General features: G+C 40.4%; 2 protein-coding genes across 2 annotated transcripts in view; one reads left to right on the forward strand and one right to left on the reverse strand.

The window, feature by feature from the left end:
- Positions 1-21,460, reverse strand: part of LOC121453265 (GREB1-like protein) — a 254,133-nt gene that overhangs the window by 204,956 nt on the left and 27,717 nt on the right. The gene's annotated exons all lie outside the window — the stretch shown is intronic.
- On the forward strand, positions 14,799-15,581 carry LOC121453263 (TCF3 fusion partner homolog). Its single transcript, XM_041659864.1, has one exon. The coding sequence runs from the start codon at positions 14,799-14,801 to the stop codon at positions 15,579-15,581; it is 783 nt and encodes a 260-aa protein (XP_041515798.1).

The following is a 21,460-nucleotide window of genomic DNA, read 5'->3' on the forward strand; positions in this document are numbered from 1 at the left end:
TATTTTTATTTATTTATTATGTATACAATATTCTTTCTGCGTGTATGCCTGCAGGCCAGAAGAGGGTACCAGACCCCATTACAGATGGTTGTGAGCCACCATGTGGTTGCTGGGAATTGAACTCAGGGCCTCTGGAAGAGCAGGCAGTGCTCTTACCCTCTGAGCCATCTCTCCAGCCCCAACATGTTCATTTCTTAATCCTTGTAGAGTAACAATGTTCAGTTTCTAACACACACGAGGCAGCTTTAAACTGTCGTACTCCTGCTCCAGAGGACATGGCAACCTTTCCTGGACTCTCTGGGTACCTACACTCACATGAATATACCCCCTCACACACATATACATATAACTAAAATAAAATACGATCTTTAAAATATAGCGGACAATGAGGAATACTGAGAATTCAAGAACAATTGCAGTGGGTTTTTGATCCTACTGCACGTACTGGCTTTGTGGGAGCCTAGGCAGTTTGAATGCTCACCTTACGAGACCTGGATGGAGGTGGGCAGTCCTTGGGCTTCCCACAGGTCAGGGAACCCTGATTGCTCTTCGAGCAGATGAGGGGGGGGGGACTTGATCGGGGGAGGGGGAGGGAAATGGGAAGCGGTTGTGGGGACGAGGCAGAAATCCTTAATAAATAAATAAATTAAAAAAAAAATATACAAGGGAGATTTCCTGGTGGCTGGAGGATGGGAAAAGAAGGAGGTAGTGGATAGCTTAACCAAAGCTAAAAATGAATGAAAGAAAGGACTTCTGGAAACCTACTAATTACCAAGGTAACTTTAAAATATGCCCTGAGGCAAGTCCAAAGGGACCCAACATGGGTGGACAATGATGCTTCCAGAAGTCATAGATAATTACACAAAAATCAAGCATAAGTCATGGGATAGCTCCCTATGAGTTATGGGTCAGAGAGGCCCAAGAAGTCTTCAAGACAACACAGGCTACTGCCGTTTATCTTGGTTACCTACCATAACAACAAGACCTTCTCTCTGAAGACACTATACACTCTGGCTCAAGGACATAGAGAAATGAGGCTCAAGCCAACAGGGAACTTTCCTCCCTGCTAACTTCCATAGTGCTAAAAAGTGCTGTTCGGCCTGCTATGGGAGAAAAAGACATCAATAATCTTCAGGGTCCTAATAATCTACAGGGTCCTAATGCTGGACCTTTTATGCTGGCATACTGACCGCCAAGGCAAAATGTACCCACTGGTGCAAAGGAGCATGATTGATACAGGGTGACAATAGCGTTCCAGTTGCATTTGGTACCTGTTTCACAGGAGGGGATTTCATGCTTGGTACTAGAACATTTGTCAAAAGTCCATGTCCATAGCTAAGAAAATCACACCTTATGGTTGTTGTTTATTATGTTAAATGATCATATTGTCAAATATCCTTCTAAATGCTTATGTTTATACACATAGACCTGGACTGGTATCAGCCTTGCTTAGAGAAGCTTCTTTCTGTCTCAGGCAACATCAACAGAGAGACACAGTAGGAGCACGCATTCTAAATGTGACTCTTAGATCAGTTTCTCCTCCCCTTAACTCCAGCCAAGGCTCAGTAAACGTCTCAGAAGACATGGGAGAGCCAGGGGATGGGGGAGTGCTGTGCATGCTGTCCTCTGGACGTGACATGCCAACTGCCTCGCCAACTCACTGTACCATGCTCACTTGCACAAGACCAAGTCAGCCAAAATCTGGCACAGATGGGGGAGGTGCTCTCCAGGCTCCCCTCCTACTGAGGAGCTGTTGGCAGTTGACAGATGCTAGGGTGGGTGAGCATCATTTGAAGGTGTGACCAAGGGTAGGTTTCTCTGGATGGCCCTGCACCCACACACATATGGGCAGCACTGATTGGATTCAGTGGGCTATCAGGAAAAAAGACACATGAAGTTAGAAGAAAATGGGAACGTGTTTAGGGGACAAGGAGGGAGCAAGAGAAGAATACTAAGGGTGGAAATGATTACATTTTATTGTGTACATCTATGAAATTCTTCAAGACTAAGAACATTACAATAAAAAAATTTTGATGGCAAGTTTAAGGGAAAGGATGGCAGACTGAGAAGAAAGTCCAGTTTGCATTTATAATCACAAGATTCCCTACTCATAGGCCGGGTGGTGGTGGCACACGCCTTTAATCCCAGCACTCGGGAGGCAGAGGCAGGCAGATCTCTGTGAGTTCGAGACCAGCCTGGTCTACAAGAGCTAGTTCCAGGACAGGCTCCAAAACCACAGAGAAACCCTGTCTCGAAAAACAAAAACAAAAAAAATCCCTAATCATAAAATACTAACTCCAACCTTTTTTTTTTTTTAAAAAAAACTTTTTATTGATTCTTTCAGAATTTCATACCTGGTACCCCAATCCCACTCACCTCCTTGTCTCTCCATATCTGCCCTCTGCTCTTACAACATCTCCCCAAAAGAAAACATAAATTAAACATGATAAAAAAAAATAAAATTAAGAAACTAAACATCTCACCATGGAAGCCATGGTGTGTCATGATGTGTCACCCACTGCAGCGTTTTGCCCAAACAGTTTTACTTGCAAATGTTCATTGCAATGAGTCGTTGGCCTGGTTAGAGGCCTCTGACTTCTGCTATACTGTCAGTACTGGATCAGGGAGATGTTGGAGTAGGCCACCACTCACCTAAACACGCACCACCAGAGCCAGTTCTGCTGTGCTGCCCAGGTGAAGTGCAGGGCCACTCTCCCCTCGCTCCAGCTTCTCACGGATGGCCAGCACTATGCTCAGAAGCAAGAGGACAAGCTAGAACAGAGCATGTAAGGGTTCCATAGGTAATGGCTTGTGCCAACACTAGTGGCCACACTAGGGTGCAGACTCTCCATACAGGCTAAAGAGCCATGGACAATGAAGCTACAATGAAATAAATATAATCGGCCTCTATCCTACAGCCTCTAGGGTCTCTTCTAGACTTTAGTACCTGCTCCTGACTAGATACAAACCCTGAGCCTCCAGACTGAGAGAAACTACCAAGACCAGAAGACAGAATTCCTGAAATACTTTATATGTACATATTCTAATAGTTGTTTCTTTATTCTTTGCTCCTTTGAAGCTAGAAATTATTCTTTCTCATTAAAATTTATTTACTACATATGACAAATATCCCTTTTGTATTTATATGTGTTAATATATGAAACATCTATCAATGCAGGGTGGAGAGCATTGATAATCAGAATGATACATATATTCATGGACTTTGGGGCCATGGCTGAGGAAGCAATGGGAGGTAAGGTTAGATAGGATGTGGAGATCAGTCTAGACACAGAGATGCTGGGAGTGCTTGTGGGCACTCTACACAGGTTCTCTTATGTTCCTCACAACCTTGGGACTCAGCCACATTTGTTAACCACACTTTCCGTGGTTAACAAGCCAGGGGAAAAACCTCAGTTAATCTCTATCATTAATATGAGGTAGTTTTTGTTCAGAATAAGGTTAATAACACTATCTTCTGGGATAAAAAAAAATGCAGAATCAAAACATGTTATTTGATGTCCAAAGCACCCACATAAAGTAGTTCTTGAAGACCTATAAATTCAATATAATCCCCATCAAAATGTTAGGTAGAGTTTTAGCAAAAATTGACATGCTCAACCTAAAATTCATATAGAAATGCAAGGGAATAAAAATAACATAAGAACGTAAGTGGCAAAATAAAACAGTAAGTTGTACATTGTCATTTTTTTTTAAAATATGTGCTTCTAAAGATACCATTAGGAAAATGAATGAACAGCACATGGAGTGGAAGAAAACATTTACAAATTACACATCTGTTAAAAGCCTCATATCTAAAATAGGGAAATAATTCTTAAAAGGCAATAATAAAATAACAACTCAACAAAAAAAATCAAAGTATTTAAACAGACATTTCAGCAAAGGAGACAGACAAATGCCATGAGCAATGCAGACAGCCAGCATTATGAAACGTGGGGACATGCGGACCGTCACCACTGTGGGACACCACTCTGTAAACACTTGGATGCCTAAAGCAAGCAAGCGTGAGAGTTCGGGGAAAGTTCGGCCCTCATGAACTGCTGATAGGACTGTCAAATGGTACAGCCATTTTAGAAAACAGTGGAGGGGGGGTAGGGAAGAAAAGGAAAATAGTCTTGTCCTTCCTCACATGTTAACAGAGCTTTGGATGATCTAAAAGTCCATCCCGGGAGAAATGGAAAGATAGTTGTATGCAAAAATTTGAACATGAATGTTTGTAGCAGTGCTGGGCATATTTAATTATATTTAATAGCTACAAAAGGCATAAAAATTAACTATCTACTAAATATGAACAACTAAACAACATGGTTATTATATATATTGAAATAGTATTTGGTAATAAAAACATAAGACAAAATCAGTTACAACCTATGACATAGATGACCCTTAAAAACATTATGCTTGCCAGGTGGTGGTAGCACTCAGGAGGCAGAAGCAGGCGGATTTCTGTGAGTTCGAGGCCAGCCTGGTCTACAAGAGCTAGTTAGTTCCAGGATAGGCTCCAAAGCCACAGAGAAACCCTGTCTCAAAAAACAAAAAACAAACAAACAAAAAAAGCCAAAAAAAAAAAAAAACACCCATTATGCTCAAGGAAAGAGGTCAGTCTCAAAATCTCACATTTGGGTTGATTTCATTTGTACTGAGGTAAAAAAATCAGCATATTTATAGAGTTAAAAAGCATTTATTAGCAATTATTCAAGGGTGGAGTTTTGAAGGGAAATGGAAGTTCTTACTAATAGAAGTAAGTCTCATTTCTGAGAGATAACTGAATTCTAAAATGGTTGTGGTGATGATTATAGAACTCTGAAATTTAGTAGATAGATTTGATGGTGTGTGAACTATATCTCAATATAAATGCCTTTAAAAAATAACAGGCCTTTGAATGAAGGAGTGGGGTGTGGGAAAACCCAGCAGGCACTGCTCAGAGTTCAAGGGAGGAAAGCACTTCTTCCTGCCTCTGGTGTTTCCTGTGCTATCCCAAGACGGAAGAGAGGAAAGCAGTGATTACCAAGAGATAGAAACAAGAGAGATAACTGTGAAGTTTGCACAATCTTTATAAATCGTCTTCTAAATATGGGGATGAAGTTCCAGTTGTCATGCCCTGGCCACAGCACAGAGGCCAGCAGGGAGGGCTGCAGAGCATACAGTGTGTTTCAGGAGCCACCTTGAGCCTCTACAACAAACTTGGCACTGAGCATGATCTTCATCTCCTGCAACAATTAGTATAAATGTCTAGTCGTTGGTCATTTCAGAACAAAACCCTCAGATTCCCAGACTCAGTGACCTGCGTGCTTGCCCATTTAAAGGGTGATGTAGGCTTTCTAGATTATAGGCACTGCTGGCACCTCCAGGGCCACTTAGCAAAAAGGGCCATTAATGCTAACTTAAAGTTTCTGTGTTTTTGGTTTAAGAAATGGTTCCTTGGTATATACCTAGCTGCAAACCAAAGAAAAGATGCCTATATAATTAAGATAAGCAAGTATTCTGACCCAACCTCAAGTGTGTACTCTACCCCAACCTAAAAGGGAGACCGTCCATTTGGAAATTTTACAGAATAAAAACACCAGGGAGCTACTGCCTTGAAAGAATATAGTATTTATGGATTTTCGTGGAATTCATGCCTTTCTTCACTTCTTCCACTAGTATACCTGCCAATTAGTATGCTGAATACAGTATCAGGAGCAATGACGTAGACTGACTCAGGATGATATCAGCAAACCATATTGGTTCGACACGCATGGAATTTCCCAAAGGATTTAGACATACAACTGAATTTCCATCGCATGGAAGGCAGAGGCAGGGAGGTCAGGAGTTTGAGATCAGCAGCATGACACAACCTCAGATGAAGTGAGACTTCGGTCTCAGAAGAAGCAAATGAGTAGCAGGTGTTGTCTGAAATCGTTAAAACTGAGGAGCAATAGAGAATTTCCAGGAATTTATCCTAAGTAGATACAAAGGGGAAAGTTAAACAAATGAATCTACTCTTTTAACTTTCAAGACAGGGTTTCTCTGTGTGGCTGTAAACCAGGCTGTAGACGAGGCTGACCTTGAATGCAGAGATTTACCTTTCTCCACCTTCCAGTACAGGGATTCTGGGATTAGAGTGTGCACCACCACTGCCCAGTTAAACATACATTTCTATTAGGATAAAGTCTGAAACTGCCTAAAAGGCCAAACACAGGGAAACAGCTAATTATCACATGACACATAGGTAACTAACATGTGACACATGGACTTTAGGGAGTAGCATCAACTGCAAACAATAATTATAGGAAATGATCAGAATGCTGACTTCCCCCTTCCTTCCTGATGTTGATCCCCCTTCCTTCCTTCCTTCCTTCCTTCCTTCCTTTCTTCCCAATTTTCCTTCCTTCTTTCCTTCCTCCTTCCTTCCCTCCCTCCTTCCTTCCTTCCCTCCCTCCCTCCCTTCTTTCCTTCCTTTCTAATGCTGATCCCCCTTCCTTCCTTCCTTCCTTCCTTCCTTCCTTCCTTCCTTCCTAATGCTGATGTCCCCTTCCTTCCCTTCTTTCTTCTTTCTTCCTGATGCTGATGCCCCTTCTTTTCTTCCCTCCTTCTTGATGCTAATCCTCCCTCCCTCCCTCCCTCCTTCCCTCCCTCCCTCCCTCCCTTTCTAATGCTGATCCCCTCTTCCCTCCTTCTTGATGCTAATCCCCTCTCCCATCCTTCCTTTATTTTTATTTTATTTTATTTTTGAGAGAAGATCACACTATGTAGCTCTGGTTGTCCTGCCTCTGGTTGTGCAGACCAGAGATCTGCCTCAAACTCACAGAGATCCACCTGCCTCTGCCTCCCGAGAGCTGGGTTAAAGGTGTGTGCAGCCACAGCAGCCTAGGATGCTGATTTTCTGTCCTAATGCTTATTTATACACAGGTATAGCAGTGCCCTGATGTGCAAGCACATAAAGACTAGAAATAAGCAAGCAAGCAAACAAAAAAACAAAAAAAAGTACCAGGAAAGTGTAATTCCATGTGACTAGATGAGGAAATGGAGTTTGGGGAGCTAGGACAATTAACCATTAGCTAATCATGATTTCTGTACTATAGGTCTAGATTTGTTGACATAAAACTTGCTCACAGTAAATTTTTAAGGGAACAGAAACCTATGGCATATGGTATGATAGAGCTGGTATTTCGGATGGTTACTGAAAAAGTTCAAGGATAATTTTATTGTTGTATAACTTATAAACTATAAAATAAACTAATTGTAGATGTGCACTTCCACAGCTTTCATGACAGCACATCTCAGGACATCGTCCTTGCCCCACCATGTCTCTGCCTGTGGTGTGCAGTAAGCTCCTACCAGTACCCCAGATATGTGTCTGTCACTATAGGCATCATTGTATTTTGGACAGAAAAAAAATGAATTACATATTTATATATTCACACAGTACAAGACTCAATATGCTGATTGGAGATTCCTTCGGGAAACAGCAAGCTTCATCATGGAATCAAGGCTTCTGAAAAGCTTTCTGAGACACTGTTTTAAATAAGAGCAGCAAACCTCTGAGAAATATTTCAGATGTGGAAGACAGAGTCCAAAATAAACAAATGAAAGGAAACATGGAGAAACAGAGACGTCTGAGAGGGAGAAAAAAACAAAATTATTTCAGTAATATATTCAGAGACAGGATACATATACAAAGTAACACATACATTGAAAAGCATATTCCTGAAGAGTTGAAAACTATGTCCACACAAACTTGTACGTAATGTTAACAGCAGCTGCCTAACTAGAAATAATCAAGATGTCAATCAGTAGGTGAATGAACTGTAGTACATCCACACAATGCAATGTAACTTAGTGATAAAAAGAAATGAACTATTAAGCAACAAAAAGACATGACAGAAGTGTAATTGCATATTGCAAACTAAAAGACTCCAACCTGAAAATCTAGGCACTGACGTGTCAGTTAACAATGGGGCTAGGCCGTGCCCTGTGAAATGCCTCATTAGCTGCATTTGCCACAGTGCAAACATCCGGTGCACATACAGAAACTAGGATAGCCAAGGAGCTTACTGAGCGATGTAATCTCGGAGAACCACTGCTGCGGTACTGTCCATACGGTACATGAGTGCATCTGTCATCGGAAAGAAGCAAAAGCCAAGATACATTAAAAAGATCTATGGGTAACCAAGATTTGGAAGAGGAAAGGGGAAATGAGTTAATGGAGGAATTGCAATGATAGATGATCTCATACATTTTTCAGAAACTCACAGCAGTACAACACAAAGAATATATCAATATACACTATAAGTTTTATTTGATAATAATGTATCATCCACTAATTACAAGAAAACTTCACTAAGACAAGACAGTAACAATAAAGGAAATGATTGGAGGCCAAGGGTCACCGCAGGGATCGAAGACCCTGTGCTTCTAACACATTTCCCTGTGAGTCTAAAACAGCCTACTCACTTGAAACAAAAATTACTAAGTGACTCTTCATAAAGCCTGCTAAACTAGCACTGGAATTGAAAACTGAAGGGGAAGGGTCCATTAAGATATTATAGAACCAAAAAGTATAGCTTTCAACTCAGCAATTGTACTTAGAAATCTACCTGAAGAAAATTGGAAAAGGACTCATAAATTTAAATGGGAGCCATTTAAAGTAAAACTGGATCCCATTTAAAACTAGATCTCATTTAAATTCCCCAGTGGGTAAAAGGTTACACTCTAACATACTACTATGTAGAAGTAGTCTTCTCCAAAAATTAAAATCCTAATTATTTAGCAACATCACAGAAAAATGTCCATTGAGGTAATATGTTACTAGTACAAATTATGTGTGCAATTACAATTATGAAAAGTACATTTTTGCAAAAAGCTGTATGAACTGGTGGGATTATAGATGCCATTTTCTTCATTTCCCCAAATTCTAATGTCCTGTTTTCTTCAACAGGGAAGAATTCTGAGTGAAGAAGAAAACTGCATGTATTTCTTTGTCATGAAGCATGGTCTCCACGTAGCCTAAGTTAACCTGGGCTCCAGATCTCATATCTCAGCCTCCAAAGTGCTGGGATTATAAGCATATATAACCATCCCTGGCCAAAACTTGTATTTATGAATTAACACAAATTTTGGGAGATTTAAATCTTAGATACTTACTTTTATAATAAAATATTTTTCAGGAAAATTAGAGAAACATGAAGTTAGTTATAGACAGAATCATTACTCCATATGCTCTTAGCTATAGAAAAAGTATTGCTGTTCATATTGACTAGTCTGATATTCATAATTTTTAAAATTCCCAAAAGTCTGAACTTGACTTTTTAAAGGAAAACAATATACTGGATTAAGACTATGGAATTCCTCAAGACTCAGTAATACCACTTTTGGGTATATATCCAAAGGATGCTCAATCATGCCACAAGGACATGTGCTCAACTATGTTCATAGCAGCTTTGTTTGTCATAGTCAGAACCTGGAAACAACCTAAATGCCCCTCGACTGAAGAATGAATAAGGAAAATGTGGTACATTTACACAATGGAGTACTACACAGCAGAAAAAAAACATCTTGAATTTTACAGGAAAATGGATGGAACTAGAAAACATTATTTTGAGCGAGGTAACCCAGACCCAGAAAGACAATTATCACATGTACTTACTCATAGGTGGTTTTTAAACATAAAGCAAAGAAAGCCAGCCTACAATCCACAATCTCAGAGAATTTAGACAATAATGAGGACACTAAGAGAGACTTACATAGATCTAATCTACATGGGAAGTAGAAAGTAGAAAAAAGCAAGATCTCCTGAGTAAATTGGGAGCATGGGGACCTTGGGAGAAGGTTGAAGAGGGGAGGGGAGAGGCAGGGAGGGGAGCAGAGAAAAGTATAGAGCCCAATAAATATCAATTAAAAAAAAGACTATGGAATTATAACCAGGAGGTGATGGCATACACCTTTAATCCCAGCACTCAGGAGGCAGAGGCAGGCCGATCTCAGTGAGTCCAAGGCCAGCCTGGTCTACAAGAGTTAGTTCCAGGACAGCCAGAGCGACACAGCAAAACCCTGTCTTGAAAAACAAAACAAAAAACACACAAACAAAAAAGACTATGGAATTATAAAGTCAGATAATTGATTTCATTTTTATGTGTGCCGCTTCCTTATGATTTCTGGTTGCCACGGCGTTAACTCAAAGCTGGGTTCTGGAAATCAATTTTTCTTCTTGATACAATGTTTTCATTACTGCTATTTTATGTTTGGTCCTAGACATCACTCCAGAATTAATACTCGAATTTAAAAATTTTAAAAGAATACTTGATATCAGAACATTTTATACTTAAGAGTTCTCAGCACCATCAAGTACGACACCCATACAGCACTCAGGTATAGTCTTAGTGTGCTGAGTGCTAAATGTAAAAGTCCTGAGATCTAGTACTAAACTTCGTATTCTGAGGAGGAAGATGCCAAAGCTTCAGTATCCCATACTTTAAAGCTTAAGTGGCTTTAATACTAAATTTAAAAACCCACCTGCTATAGCTAAATATTCTTCAAGAGGCCTTGTAAGGCTTTTTGGTGTTTTAACAACAGACCCTACAATAAGGAAAACACTTTTGGTCCTTCATCTGTTAACTAATTTCACAGACAATGTTCATTCCAGAGAGCAGACACTTGAACACAAGGGAGCTTTATCCTCTTGGCTTCCACAGAGTTTCTGAGGAATATAAAGCACATGCTCTGACTTCAGTTCTGGGGGTTCACGTGGTGTGACAGGCTGTAGGACAAACAGCACGGCAGGTGGCGACAGGCTATGTCCAGTTTGAGATCATTATGACATTCATGCGCAGGAGAAGTCTTGTAAGAACTTGATGGTAGAGTCTGAGAAAAGATCTAGGCAGGGAATAAGATTTGTGTGTAAAGAGATAATAAGATTTCCTAGAAAAAGGTACGTAAGGGGCTAGAGGGATGGCTCAGTGGTTAAGAGAACTGGCTGCTCTTCCAGAGGACCCAGGTTCAATTCCCAGCAACCACATGGTAGCTTACACCTGTCTGTAACTCATTTCAGGGGGCCCAACACCTGTGGCAAAACCCCAATGCACATAAAAATAAAAATAATAATAAACAAAAAGGGGTATGTAAAGGGAAAGAAAAGGGCACTGAGGACTGAATTGCATTTAAGAAGTAGAGGCATGAAGCTCAGAAGATACGTCAGTCAATAAAGTGCTTGCCTGAGTCTGATCCCTGGCACCCACATAAAACCAGTCATAGTCATGTGTGTGTTACCCCATGCTGAGCCAGGCTAGCTCAATCAGTGAACCCTATGTTCAGACGGAGACCTCACCTCAAAACTTAAGGTGGAGAGTAAATGAAGAAGACAATGATGTCCACCTTTGACTTCCGAACACATGTGCACACACATGCACACACGCGAGAGAGAGACAGAGAGAGAGAGAGAGAGAGAGAGAGAGAGAGAGAAGGGAGGGAGTTAATTTCAAAACGGGGTCTCTCCAAGCCCAGATGGGAAACCATTAATGTAACTATAATACCCATTACCTAGTTTTGAAAATTTCTCTACAACAGTTAATGACCTCAGTGCAAAGACAGCCGATGCAATGAGTAGTTTGCTGAGCACTGGCCATGACAGGAGAAAGTGTCTTGAAGACACAGCAGACCATCAGCTGTGTGGCTGTGAAGGAAGCAGTGCAGCAGAAGCAGGCAAAGACCCATCCAGTCCATTCTCCTGATGCTCTTCCAAAGGAAATAAATGTTTTCTCTTTCCTCTCCTTTTAAAAAGTCTCTGTGCATGGGTGTGTGTGCTTGTTATCTGTGTGTGCCAAGGCATATGCATGCCTCAGCGTGTGTGCAGTGCTCAGAGATAACCTTGTATGTCAGTCCTTGCCATCCACCTTGTTTGAGACAGAGGTCTCTTGTTCATCACTGCATAAACCAAGCCAGTTGGCCCATGAGCTTCCCATTAGTGTCAAAGCCCTGGGACTGCAGATATATGCTCTCATGTCTGACTGTATGTGGGTTCTGGGAGGCAGTCACTACACTTGCATGGCAGGTGTTTTTCTCACTGAGACATCTCTGTAGCCAGAATTCAGAAAAAAAAATCACTGTGTTTGATGTCGTATTCAATTCTGCTCAAAAGTGGCCATAAACAATACACAAATGAGGAAGCTGCCTGCGCTCAAGTAAAATCTTATTTTCAAAAGGAAGATGGTGGAGAACTTTTGGTTTAGGGTAAGTTTGTCAACCTCTGCCTTAGACCATTTGTTCTTTTTCATGTCTTATAATTTTTTTAAAATAATTTATTTATTTTTATTTTATATGCTTTTGTGTTTTTTCTGCATGAATATCTGTGTAAAGGTGTCAGATCTTGGAGTTACAGAGAGTTGTGAGCTGCCATGGGATTGCTGGGAATTATACCTGGGTCCTCTAGAAGAGCAGTCAGTGCTCTTAACTGCTGAGCCATCTCTCCAACTCCTATAAAATTCCTTATATGAAGAGAATTGTAATGCTTTGTCATATCACCAAGACTTTTTGTTAATTCTTTTGTGGTATTTGGGGAAAATACAAAAGTTTAAATGTGTGTATGTAAGTCAAATCTATTTCTTTCCCCTTGTTTTTGGCTTTATTGTCATATTCAGAATGATCTTTCCTACACCAATATTTTAAGCATACACTTTTCCTCCTCTCCTTAGACCTCCACAGCCACAGGAGTAGGATTACTTGTGCTGATGAAGCCGAGGACTACAGGAGAAACGCAGGGCGCATAGGAAAGAAGCCTTGACACAGAAGAAAAGCTGAATAAATGTTAGTTGTCATATTTTGTTATCATTACATGGACATTATTTTGACATCGAGCTCTCGATCTGACCCACCTATTCAGTCTCCCCTACTCCCTCACTTACCTCTCACCCCACTATTCTCAAGCTATCTTGATTTTCTTCCTCTCTTTTATGAAGGGGAATTATTGTTGTAAATATATTTTAATTTAAAAATAAAATTACATTTATAATTTTATAACCTATAAGACAGTCATGAGTCACTTAACCACAGCCACTCATTCCAAGACATCGATTTTGAGCATTTTCATCGTGTGTGAACATCACGGAGTATATACTTTTATACACCTAGATGGTATAGGTCAATCAATCACTTGAAGTGACCCCTTGAGGTAACTACAAAGTGAGGTTGAAGAAGATATAGGAGGCTACTGCCAGTGTAACATAGCATTTCTTTACCATTCTTGTTTGAAAATAAGACTATGCCAGCACTCCGGAGGTAGAGGTAGGCGGATCTCTGTGAGTTCGAGGCCAGCCTGGTTTACAAGAACTAGTTCCAGAACAGGCTCCAATGCTACAGAGAAACCCTGTCTAGAAAAACAAAAACAAAAAAAGACTATAAACTAAAAGACTGAGAAATTAGAAGATTAAATACACAAATAAGAGGAACATTTGTTATCAATTATCACTTCCATGCTAAACTCTTACACCACAGCCAACACAAGCACAGAGATGTGACCAACATGTTTGAGGATGTTGCAGCTGTTACCTCACAAGGCAACAGGAATCTTGAGCTGCACTGCCCTCCTGGCACCACGGACACTTATGCGATCTCCTGCAGAATGTAGCTCTGTGTCGCCTGGCTGGACTTGGTGCAGCCAGCCGAATGTTTGCACCAACCCAAAATTTCTGCTCTGAAATCATACAGTTTTAGGGAGTGCAGCCTTCAGGATAAGAGTAGGTCATGAAGGAACTCCTTGTGAGTGGGATTAGTGCTCCTATAAAAGGGACTGCCCCCTCCACTTGTGAGGACACAGTTAAGAGACACCCTCTATGAATAGGAGAGACTTGGTGCTATACTTCCCAAAACTTGGGAGAAATAAATTGTTGGTTATACTAATGGATCCCATTTAGGTATTTATGTCGCAGCACTTAGCTTCCAAAATGCTCTTTACTCCAAATGTTGTATGATAGCTAAAAAAGTTGGTCAAAGGGTTTATTGGCTGGAAGGATGTCTCTGTGTATAAAGGCGCTTACTTCTAAGCCTGATGATCCAAGTTCGTACCCCAGGACTCACAGAGTAAAGAGATAACCAACTACTACAAATCATCCTCTGATCCACACACGCATGCACACATACACTCATGCATGCACTCACACATGGACAAATAAATAAATAAATGTAATTTTAAAGGAACTTTTAAGGGCTTGTTAAATATTGTCATAAGAGGTGCCCCGAGCTGCAACCCACCCGGGACGCCAGAGGAGGTAAGAGTGACGGACTTGCCCAGGAGCGCCAGAGACCTGAGTCATCAAGCGACCACCCGAAAGGTCAAGCAACCAGAACCATGCCCCCCTCCCACTCCACCTGGAGGAGCGAACATCTGAGCCTTGGGCCTGTTGGCACCAGAAAAAGTGATCACCCAAGGTTCTGCTCTGCCTGCCCCTGAAGGAGCTTTCAGCAAAGACACAGCTCCCCAACTACACCAGTTTGAGGAAGAGCTGGGTAGGCAACAAGGTAAGAATAAACTCAACAACATAAGGAGCGATGCGGCACCACCAGAAACAGTGACTCTACAACAGCAATACCTGAACATCCAACACAGATAAAGTAGAAGAAAATTATCTTAAAAATAATTTTTGAAAATGATTGAGGCTCTTAAAGAGGAAATGAAAATTTCCCTTTAAAAATGGAGGAAAAGACAAACAAAAAATTGAAAGAAATTAACAAAGTCCTTAAAGAAAACCAAGAAAAAGCAATCAAACAGGTGAAAGAAACAATTTAAGATTTGAAAACTAGCCCGAGAAATGGAGCTGGAACAGAGAGAGGGGGCCATGGCAGCCGCCGTGGGCTTTGAAGAGTTCTCAGCGCCACCAGGCTCACAGCTGGCTCTGCCTCCCTTGTTTGGTGGCCACATCCTGGACAGTGAGCTAGAGACAGAAGTGGAGTTTGTGTCCGGTGGCCTCTGTGGTTCAGGACTCCGGGAGCGGGATGATGAGGAAGAGGCAGCCCGGGGTCGCAGGCGTCGCCAACGGGAACTAAATAGAAGAAAGTACCAGGGTCTAGGTCGGCGCTGCAGGGAGATCGAGCAGGTGAATGAGCGAGTCCTGAACAGGCTCCATCAGGTGCAAAGGATAACCCGGAGACTCCAGCAGGAGCGCAGGTTCCTCATGAGGGTGCTGGACTCCTACGGGGATGACTACCGGGCCAGCCAGTTCACCATTGTGTTGGAGGATGATGGCAGCCAAGGCACAGATGTCCCCACTCCGGGCAATGCTGAGAACGAGCCTCCAGAGAAAGAGGGACTTTCCCCACCCCAAAGGACACCTGCACACCTAGACCCCAGCAGCCCAGCCCCTGGCGAAGGGCCCTGTGGGCGGAAGAGGCGGCGGGCACCACGGGTGGGGGCTTCGTTGACCCCAGAACTGGCCCCAATGCAGGTGGGAGCCGAGGGCTGGGGCCAAGGCGTGATTAAAGTTGAGGAAGACTTTGGCTTTGAAGTAGATGAGGCCTTGGATTCAAGTTGGGTTTCTCGAGGGCCAGACAAACTGCTACCCTACCCTACCCTAGACAGCCCACCCTTTGACTAACCCTCTCCCCCCAATAAATAGACTCCCCATTTTAAAAAAAAGATTTGAAAACTAAAATAGAGACAATAAAAAAAACACAAACCGAGGGAATTCAAGAAATGGAAATTTTTGGTAAATGATCAGGAACCACAACTACAAGCATAAGTAACAGAATACAGGAGATTGAAAGAGAGAATCTTAGGCATTGAAGATATGATAGAGAAAATTGATTCATCAGTCAAAGAAAATGTTAAATCCAACAAATTCTTAACAGAGAATATCCAGAAAATATGGGACACCATGAAAAGACCAAACCTAAGAATAATAGGAATAGAAGAAGTTCAATTCAAAGGCACAGAAAATATATTTGACAAAATCATAGAAGAAAATTTTTCCAACCTAAAGAAGGACATGCCTATGAAAATGCAAGAAGCTTACAGAAAATAGACTGGACCAAATAAAAATTTCCCTTACCACATAATAATCAAAACACTAAACATACATAATAAAAACGGAATATTAAGATCTGCAAAGGAAAAGAAAAAGTAATATAAAGGCAGAACTATCAGAATTATATCTCACTTCTCAATGGAAATAATGAAAGCCAGAAGGTCCTGGACACGCATTATGCAGACACTAAGAGACCTTGGATTCCCGCCCAGGCTACTACTCCCAGCAAAGCATTCAATCACCCTAGATGGAGAAAACAAAATATTCCATGACAAAATGAGATTTAAATAATACCTAGCCACAAATCCAGCCCTACACAAAGTACTAGAAGGAAAACTCCAACCTAAGGAAGTTAGCTATATCCACAGGCAATAGATGATCTCCCAGCAGCAAACTACAAAGAAGGGAAAAACACGCACAATAACATCACCAACAACAAAAACTAAAATAACAGAAACTAGCAATCACTGGTCATTAATATCCTTTAATAGAAATGGACTTTCTCTTTGCCTATAAAGGCACAGGTTAACAGACTGGATACAAAAACAGAATCCATCCTTCTGCTACATACAAGAAATGTATCTAATCCTCAGAGACAGATGTCACCTCCTCAAAGTTAAGGGTTGGGAAAAATTTTTCCAATCAAATGGACCTAAGAAACAAGCTGGTGTAGCTATCCTAATAAATAACAAAATAGATTTCAAACTAAAATCAATCAAAAGAGATAAAGAAGGACATTTCATATTCATCACAGGAAAACTCCATCAAGAGGAAATCTCAAATCTGAACATCTATGTCCCAAATACAAGAGCACCCATATTTGTAAAAGAAAGTTAAATCACACATGAAGTTCCACACACTAATAGTGGGAGACTTTAACACCCCACTCTCACCACTGAAAATGTCTGTCGGACAAAAACTTAACAGAGAAATAAAGGAACTAACAAATGTTATGACTCAAATGAACTCAACAGATATAAACAGAACATTCCATCCAAACAGAAAAGAATATACTATACCTTCTTCTCAGCACCTCATAGAACCTTCTCAAAAATTGACCACATACTCAGTAACAAAGCAAACCTCAACAGATAAAAAAAATTGAAATAAACTTCGTGTATTTTATCATATCACCACATCTTTTTTTTTTAAAGATTTATTTATTTATTATATATACAACATTCCATCCATGTATGCTTGTGTGCCAGAAGAGGGCACCAGATCTCATTACAGATGGTTGTGAGCCACCATGTGGTTGCTGGGAATTGAACTCAGGACCTCTGGAAGAGCAGTCAGTGCTCTTAACCACTGAGCCATCTCTCCAGTCCCACATCTTAAAAATAGAATTCAACAGCAATAATAATTTCAGAGAGCCCAAAAACACATGAAAATTGAACAAGGCTGAGCTAGAAATTAAAGATTCCTTAAAATTCAATGAAAATGACTGTACAACATACCCAAACTTATGGGACACAATGAAAGCAGTCCTAAGAGGAGAGTTCATAACACTACATAAGTTAATGCCTATATAAAGAAGCTGGGGAAATCCCATACTAGCAAATTGACATAACACCTGAAAAGTCTAGAACAAAAAGAAGCAAACTCATCCAGAAGAAGCAGATGGCAGGAAATAGTTAAGTTGAAATCAAAAATTTAAAAAAATACAAAGAATCAAACCTTTATCCAAACTAACCAAAAGGCAGAGAGACAATATCCAAATCAACAAAATAAGGAATGAAAGGGGGATATAACAACAGACACTGAGAAAATTCAGAGAATCATCAGGTCATACTTCAAAAACTTCTACTCCACAAAATTGGAAAATTTAAAGAAAATAGGCAATTTTTTTGGTAAGTACCACATACCAAAATTAAATCAAGACTAGATAAATAAATTAAATAGATATATAACCCATAAGGAAATAAAAATAGTCATCAAAAACCTCCCAATCAAAAAAAGCCCAGGACCAGATGGTTTCAGCGCAGAATTCTAATAGAACTTCAAAGAAGAGCTAATACCGATACTCCTCAAATTGTTCCACACAACAGAAGCAGAAAGAACACTGCCAGAGCTCCTTTTAAGAGCCTACTGTTACCCTGATACCCAAACCACACAAAGACTCAATGTAGAAAGAGAATTACAGACCAATCTCCCTCATGAACATTGATGCAAAAATACTCAATAAGATACTGGCAAACCAAATCCAAAACCACATCAGAAACATCATCCAACATGATTAAGTAGGCTTCATTCCTGAGGTGCAGGGATAGCTGAACATATAATAATTCATCAATGCAACCCACCATATAAATAAATTGAAAGAAAAAAACCACATGATCATCTCATTAGATGCTGAAAAAAATCTTCAACAAAATCCAACACCCCTTCATGATAAATGTCTTGAAGAGAACAGGGATACAAGGGACATACAAGGATATAAGGGTACACTTACATATAGTAAATGCAATATACAGCAAGCCAACAGCCAACATCAAACTAAATGGAGAGAAACTCAAAGTGATTCCACTAAAATCAGGAACAAGACAAGGATGTCCACTCTCTCCATATCCCTTCAATATAGTACTTGAAGTCTTTGCTAAAGCAATAAAACAACAACAACAAAAAGATCAAGAGTACACAAATTGGAAAAGAAGTCAAACTTTTGCTATTTGCTGATATGATAGTTTACATAACTGATCTCAAAAATTCTACCAGAGAACTCCTACAGCTGATAAACACATTCAGTAATGTAGTAAAATACAAGATTAACTCAAAATAAATCAGTAGTCCTCCTACATACAGATAATAAATAGGCTAAGAAAGAAATCAGAAACATATCACCCTCTACAATAGCCACCAACAACATAAAATTTCTTGGGGTAACTCTAACCAAACATGTGAAAGGCCTGTATGACAAGAACTTTAAGTGTTTAAAAAATAAAATTGAAGGAGACATGTTCTTGAACAGGTAGAATTAACATAGTAAAAATGGCAATCTTACCAAAAGCAATCTACAGATTCAATACAATCCCCATCAAAATCCCAGGCCTCAAAAGAACAATACTAAAATCATATGGAAAAACAAAAACAAAACAAAACAACAACAAAAAACCCAGGATAGCCAAAACATCCCTGTACAATAAAGGAATATCTGGAGGCGTCACAATTCCTGACTTCAAACTCTGTCTAGAGCTACAGTAATGAGAACAGTGTGATACCTGCATAAAAACAGATAGGAGGACCAATGGAATCGAATCGAAGACCTGGATATTAACCCCCACACCTATGAATACCTGATTTTTGACAGGCTAAAAATATAAATGGAAAAAAGAAAGCATCTTCAAAAAATGGATGTCAATATATAAAAGAATACAAATAGATCCATATCTGTCACCACACACAAAACTCAAGTCCAAACAGATCAAAGCTCTCAACATAAATCCATACACTAAACCTCATAGAAAAGAAAGTGGGAAGTAGCCTTGGATGCATTGGCACAGGAGACAACTTCCTGAATAGAGCACCAGTAGCACAGACATTGAGATCAACAATTAATAAATGGAACCTTCTGAAACTGAAAAGCTTCTGTAAGGCAAAGGGCAGGGTTAACAAGACAAAATGGCTGCCTACAGTTGGGAAAAGATCTTCACCAACCCCTCATCAGACAGAGGACTTATATCCAAAATATATAAAGAATTTAAGAAACTAAACATCAAACTACAAAGCAATCCAATTAAATTGGGAACAGATCTAAACAGAAAATTCTCAATAGAAGAATCTCAAATGGCCAAAAGACACTTAAAGAATTGCTTAGCATACTTAGTCATCAAGGAAATGCAAATAAAAATGACTCTGAGATACCAAGTTACACCTAGCAGAACAGCTAAGATCAAAACCACTGATGACAGCCTATGCTGGAGAGAATGTGGAGTAAGGGGAACACTCCTCCATTGCTGGTGGAAGTGTAAACTTGTGCAGTCACTGTGGAAATCAATATGGCAATTTCTTAGAAAATTAGGAATCAATTTATCTCAAGACCCAGCAATACCACTTTTGAGCATATACCCAAAAGAGGTACAAACACAACACAAGGACATTTGCTGTGGGACAATGTTCTTGTACACTGTAAAGATTTGTCACTTATATTAGTATAGGTGGGGTGACCAGACTACAATAATTCTAGGAAAAGGAAAGGCAGAGACACAGTTACCAGCCAGACACAGAGGAAGCAAGATGAGAATACCACACTGAGAAAAGGTACCAAGCCACATGACTTAACACAGACAAGAATTATGGGTTAAATTATAAGAGCTAATTAATAATGAGTCTGAGCTATATTAATTTACAATTGATATAAGCCTCTCTGTGTTTATTTGGGACTGAATAGCTGTGGAACCAGGCAGGACAGAAACTTCCATCTACAGGCATTTGCTCAACTATGTTCTTAGCAGTATTATTTGTAAAAGTCAAAACCTGGAAACAACATAGATGCCTCTCAGCCTAAGAAGAGATGAAGAAAATATGGTCCATTTACACAAAAGAGTACGACTCAGTGGCAAAAAACAATGACATCTTTAAATTTGCAGGTAAACAGACAAAATAGAAAAAAACATCCCGAGTGACATAACCCAGACTCAGAAAGACAAATATACACTCCCTCAAAAATGGATACCAGACATAAAGCAAAGGATAACCAGCCCACAGTCCACAACCTCAGAGAAGCTAGAACTCTCTTCCAGAAACAGATGGAAGCAGATACAGAGATCCACAACTAACCACTGAGAAGAGTTCCAGGTGAAGAGAGGGACGAGTGAGAATATAAACAAAGGGGTCAAGACTATGATGAGGAAACCCATAGAATCAGCTGACCCAAACTTGTGGAAGATCACTGACTCCTGACTGACAACAGGGGGAACCTTCACAGTACCAAACAAACCCCCCTGAATACAGGTGACAATGGTGTGGCTTGTGTGACCAGGATCTAACTCTAATGCATGAACCAATTCTCTATGTAGAGATACCTTGCCAGGTCTAGGCATGGGGAAGGAGGTTGAGGGCCTTGGTCCTGTCTCAATGAGGGGATGACATGGTCATAGTTGACTTCCCAAGCAGGGCCTTAACCTCTCTGAGGAGTGGACGGGAGGTGGGGGGGAGGAGAGGGAGAGCAAGAGGAGAGGAGGGGAACTGGGATTGTTATGCAAAAAATTAATTAATTAGTCAATTAGTCAATCCACTAATTAAAATAAAAATATTGTCATAAAAAGTAAGACTTTGGAATCTGGAAAGATAGGTTGGGAACTAAGGGCCCTGGCTGAAGAGTCAGTTCAATCCCAGCACCCATATGGTAGCTCATAACCATCTGCAGCAGCACTTCAGGGAATCAAGTACCTCCTGTAGCCTCCGCAGGCTCCTGCATGTATGTGATGCACATACATACACTTTCACATATA

The sequence above is a fragment of the Microtus oregoni genome, unplaced genomic scaffold (genome assembly GCF_018167655.1).
Source record: "Microtus oregoni isolate MIOR12 unplaced genomic scaffold, Mior012 000011F_ref0000422, whole genome shotgun sequence".
Classification (NCBI taxonomy): Eukaryota; Metazoa; Chordata; class Mammalia; order Rodentia; family Cricetidae; genus Microtus; species Microtus oregoni.

What these genes read in the sequence shown, in the direction of transcription:
- LOC121453263 (XM_041659864.1), top strand. Translation starts at nt 14,799, where the DNA reads ATGGAGCTGGAACAGAGAGAGGGGGCCATGGCAGCCGCCGTGGGCTTT.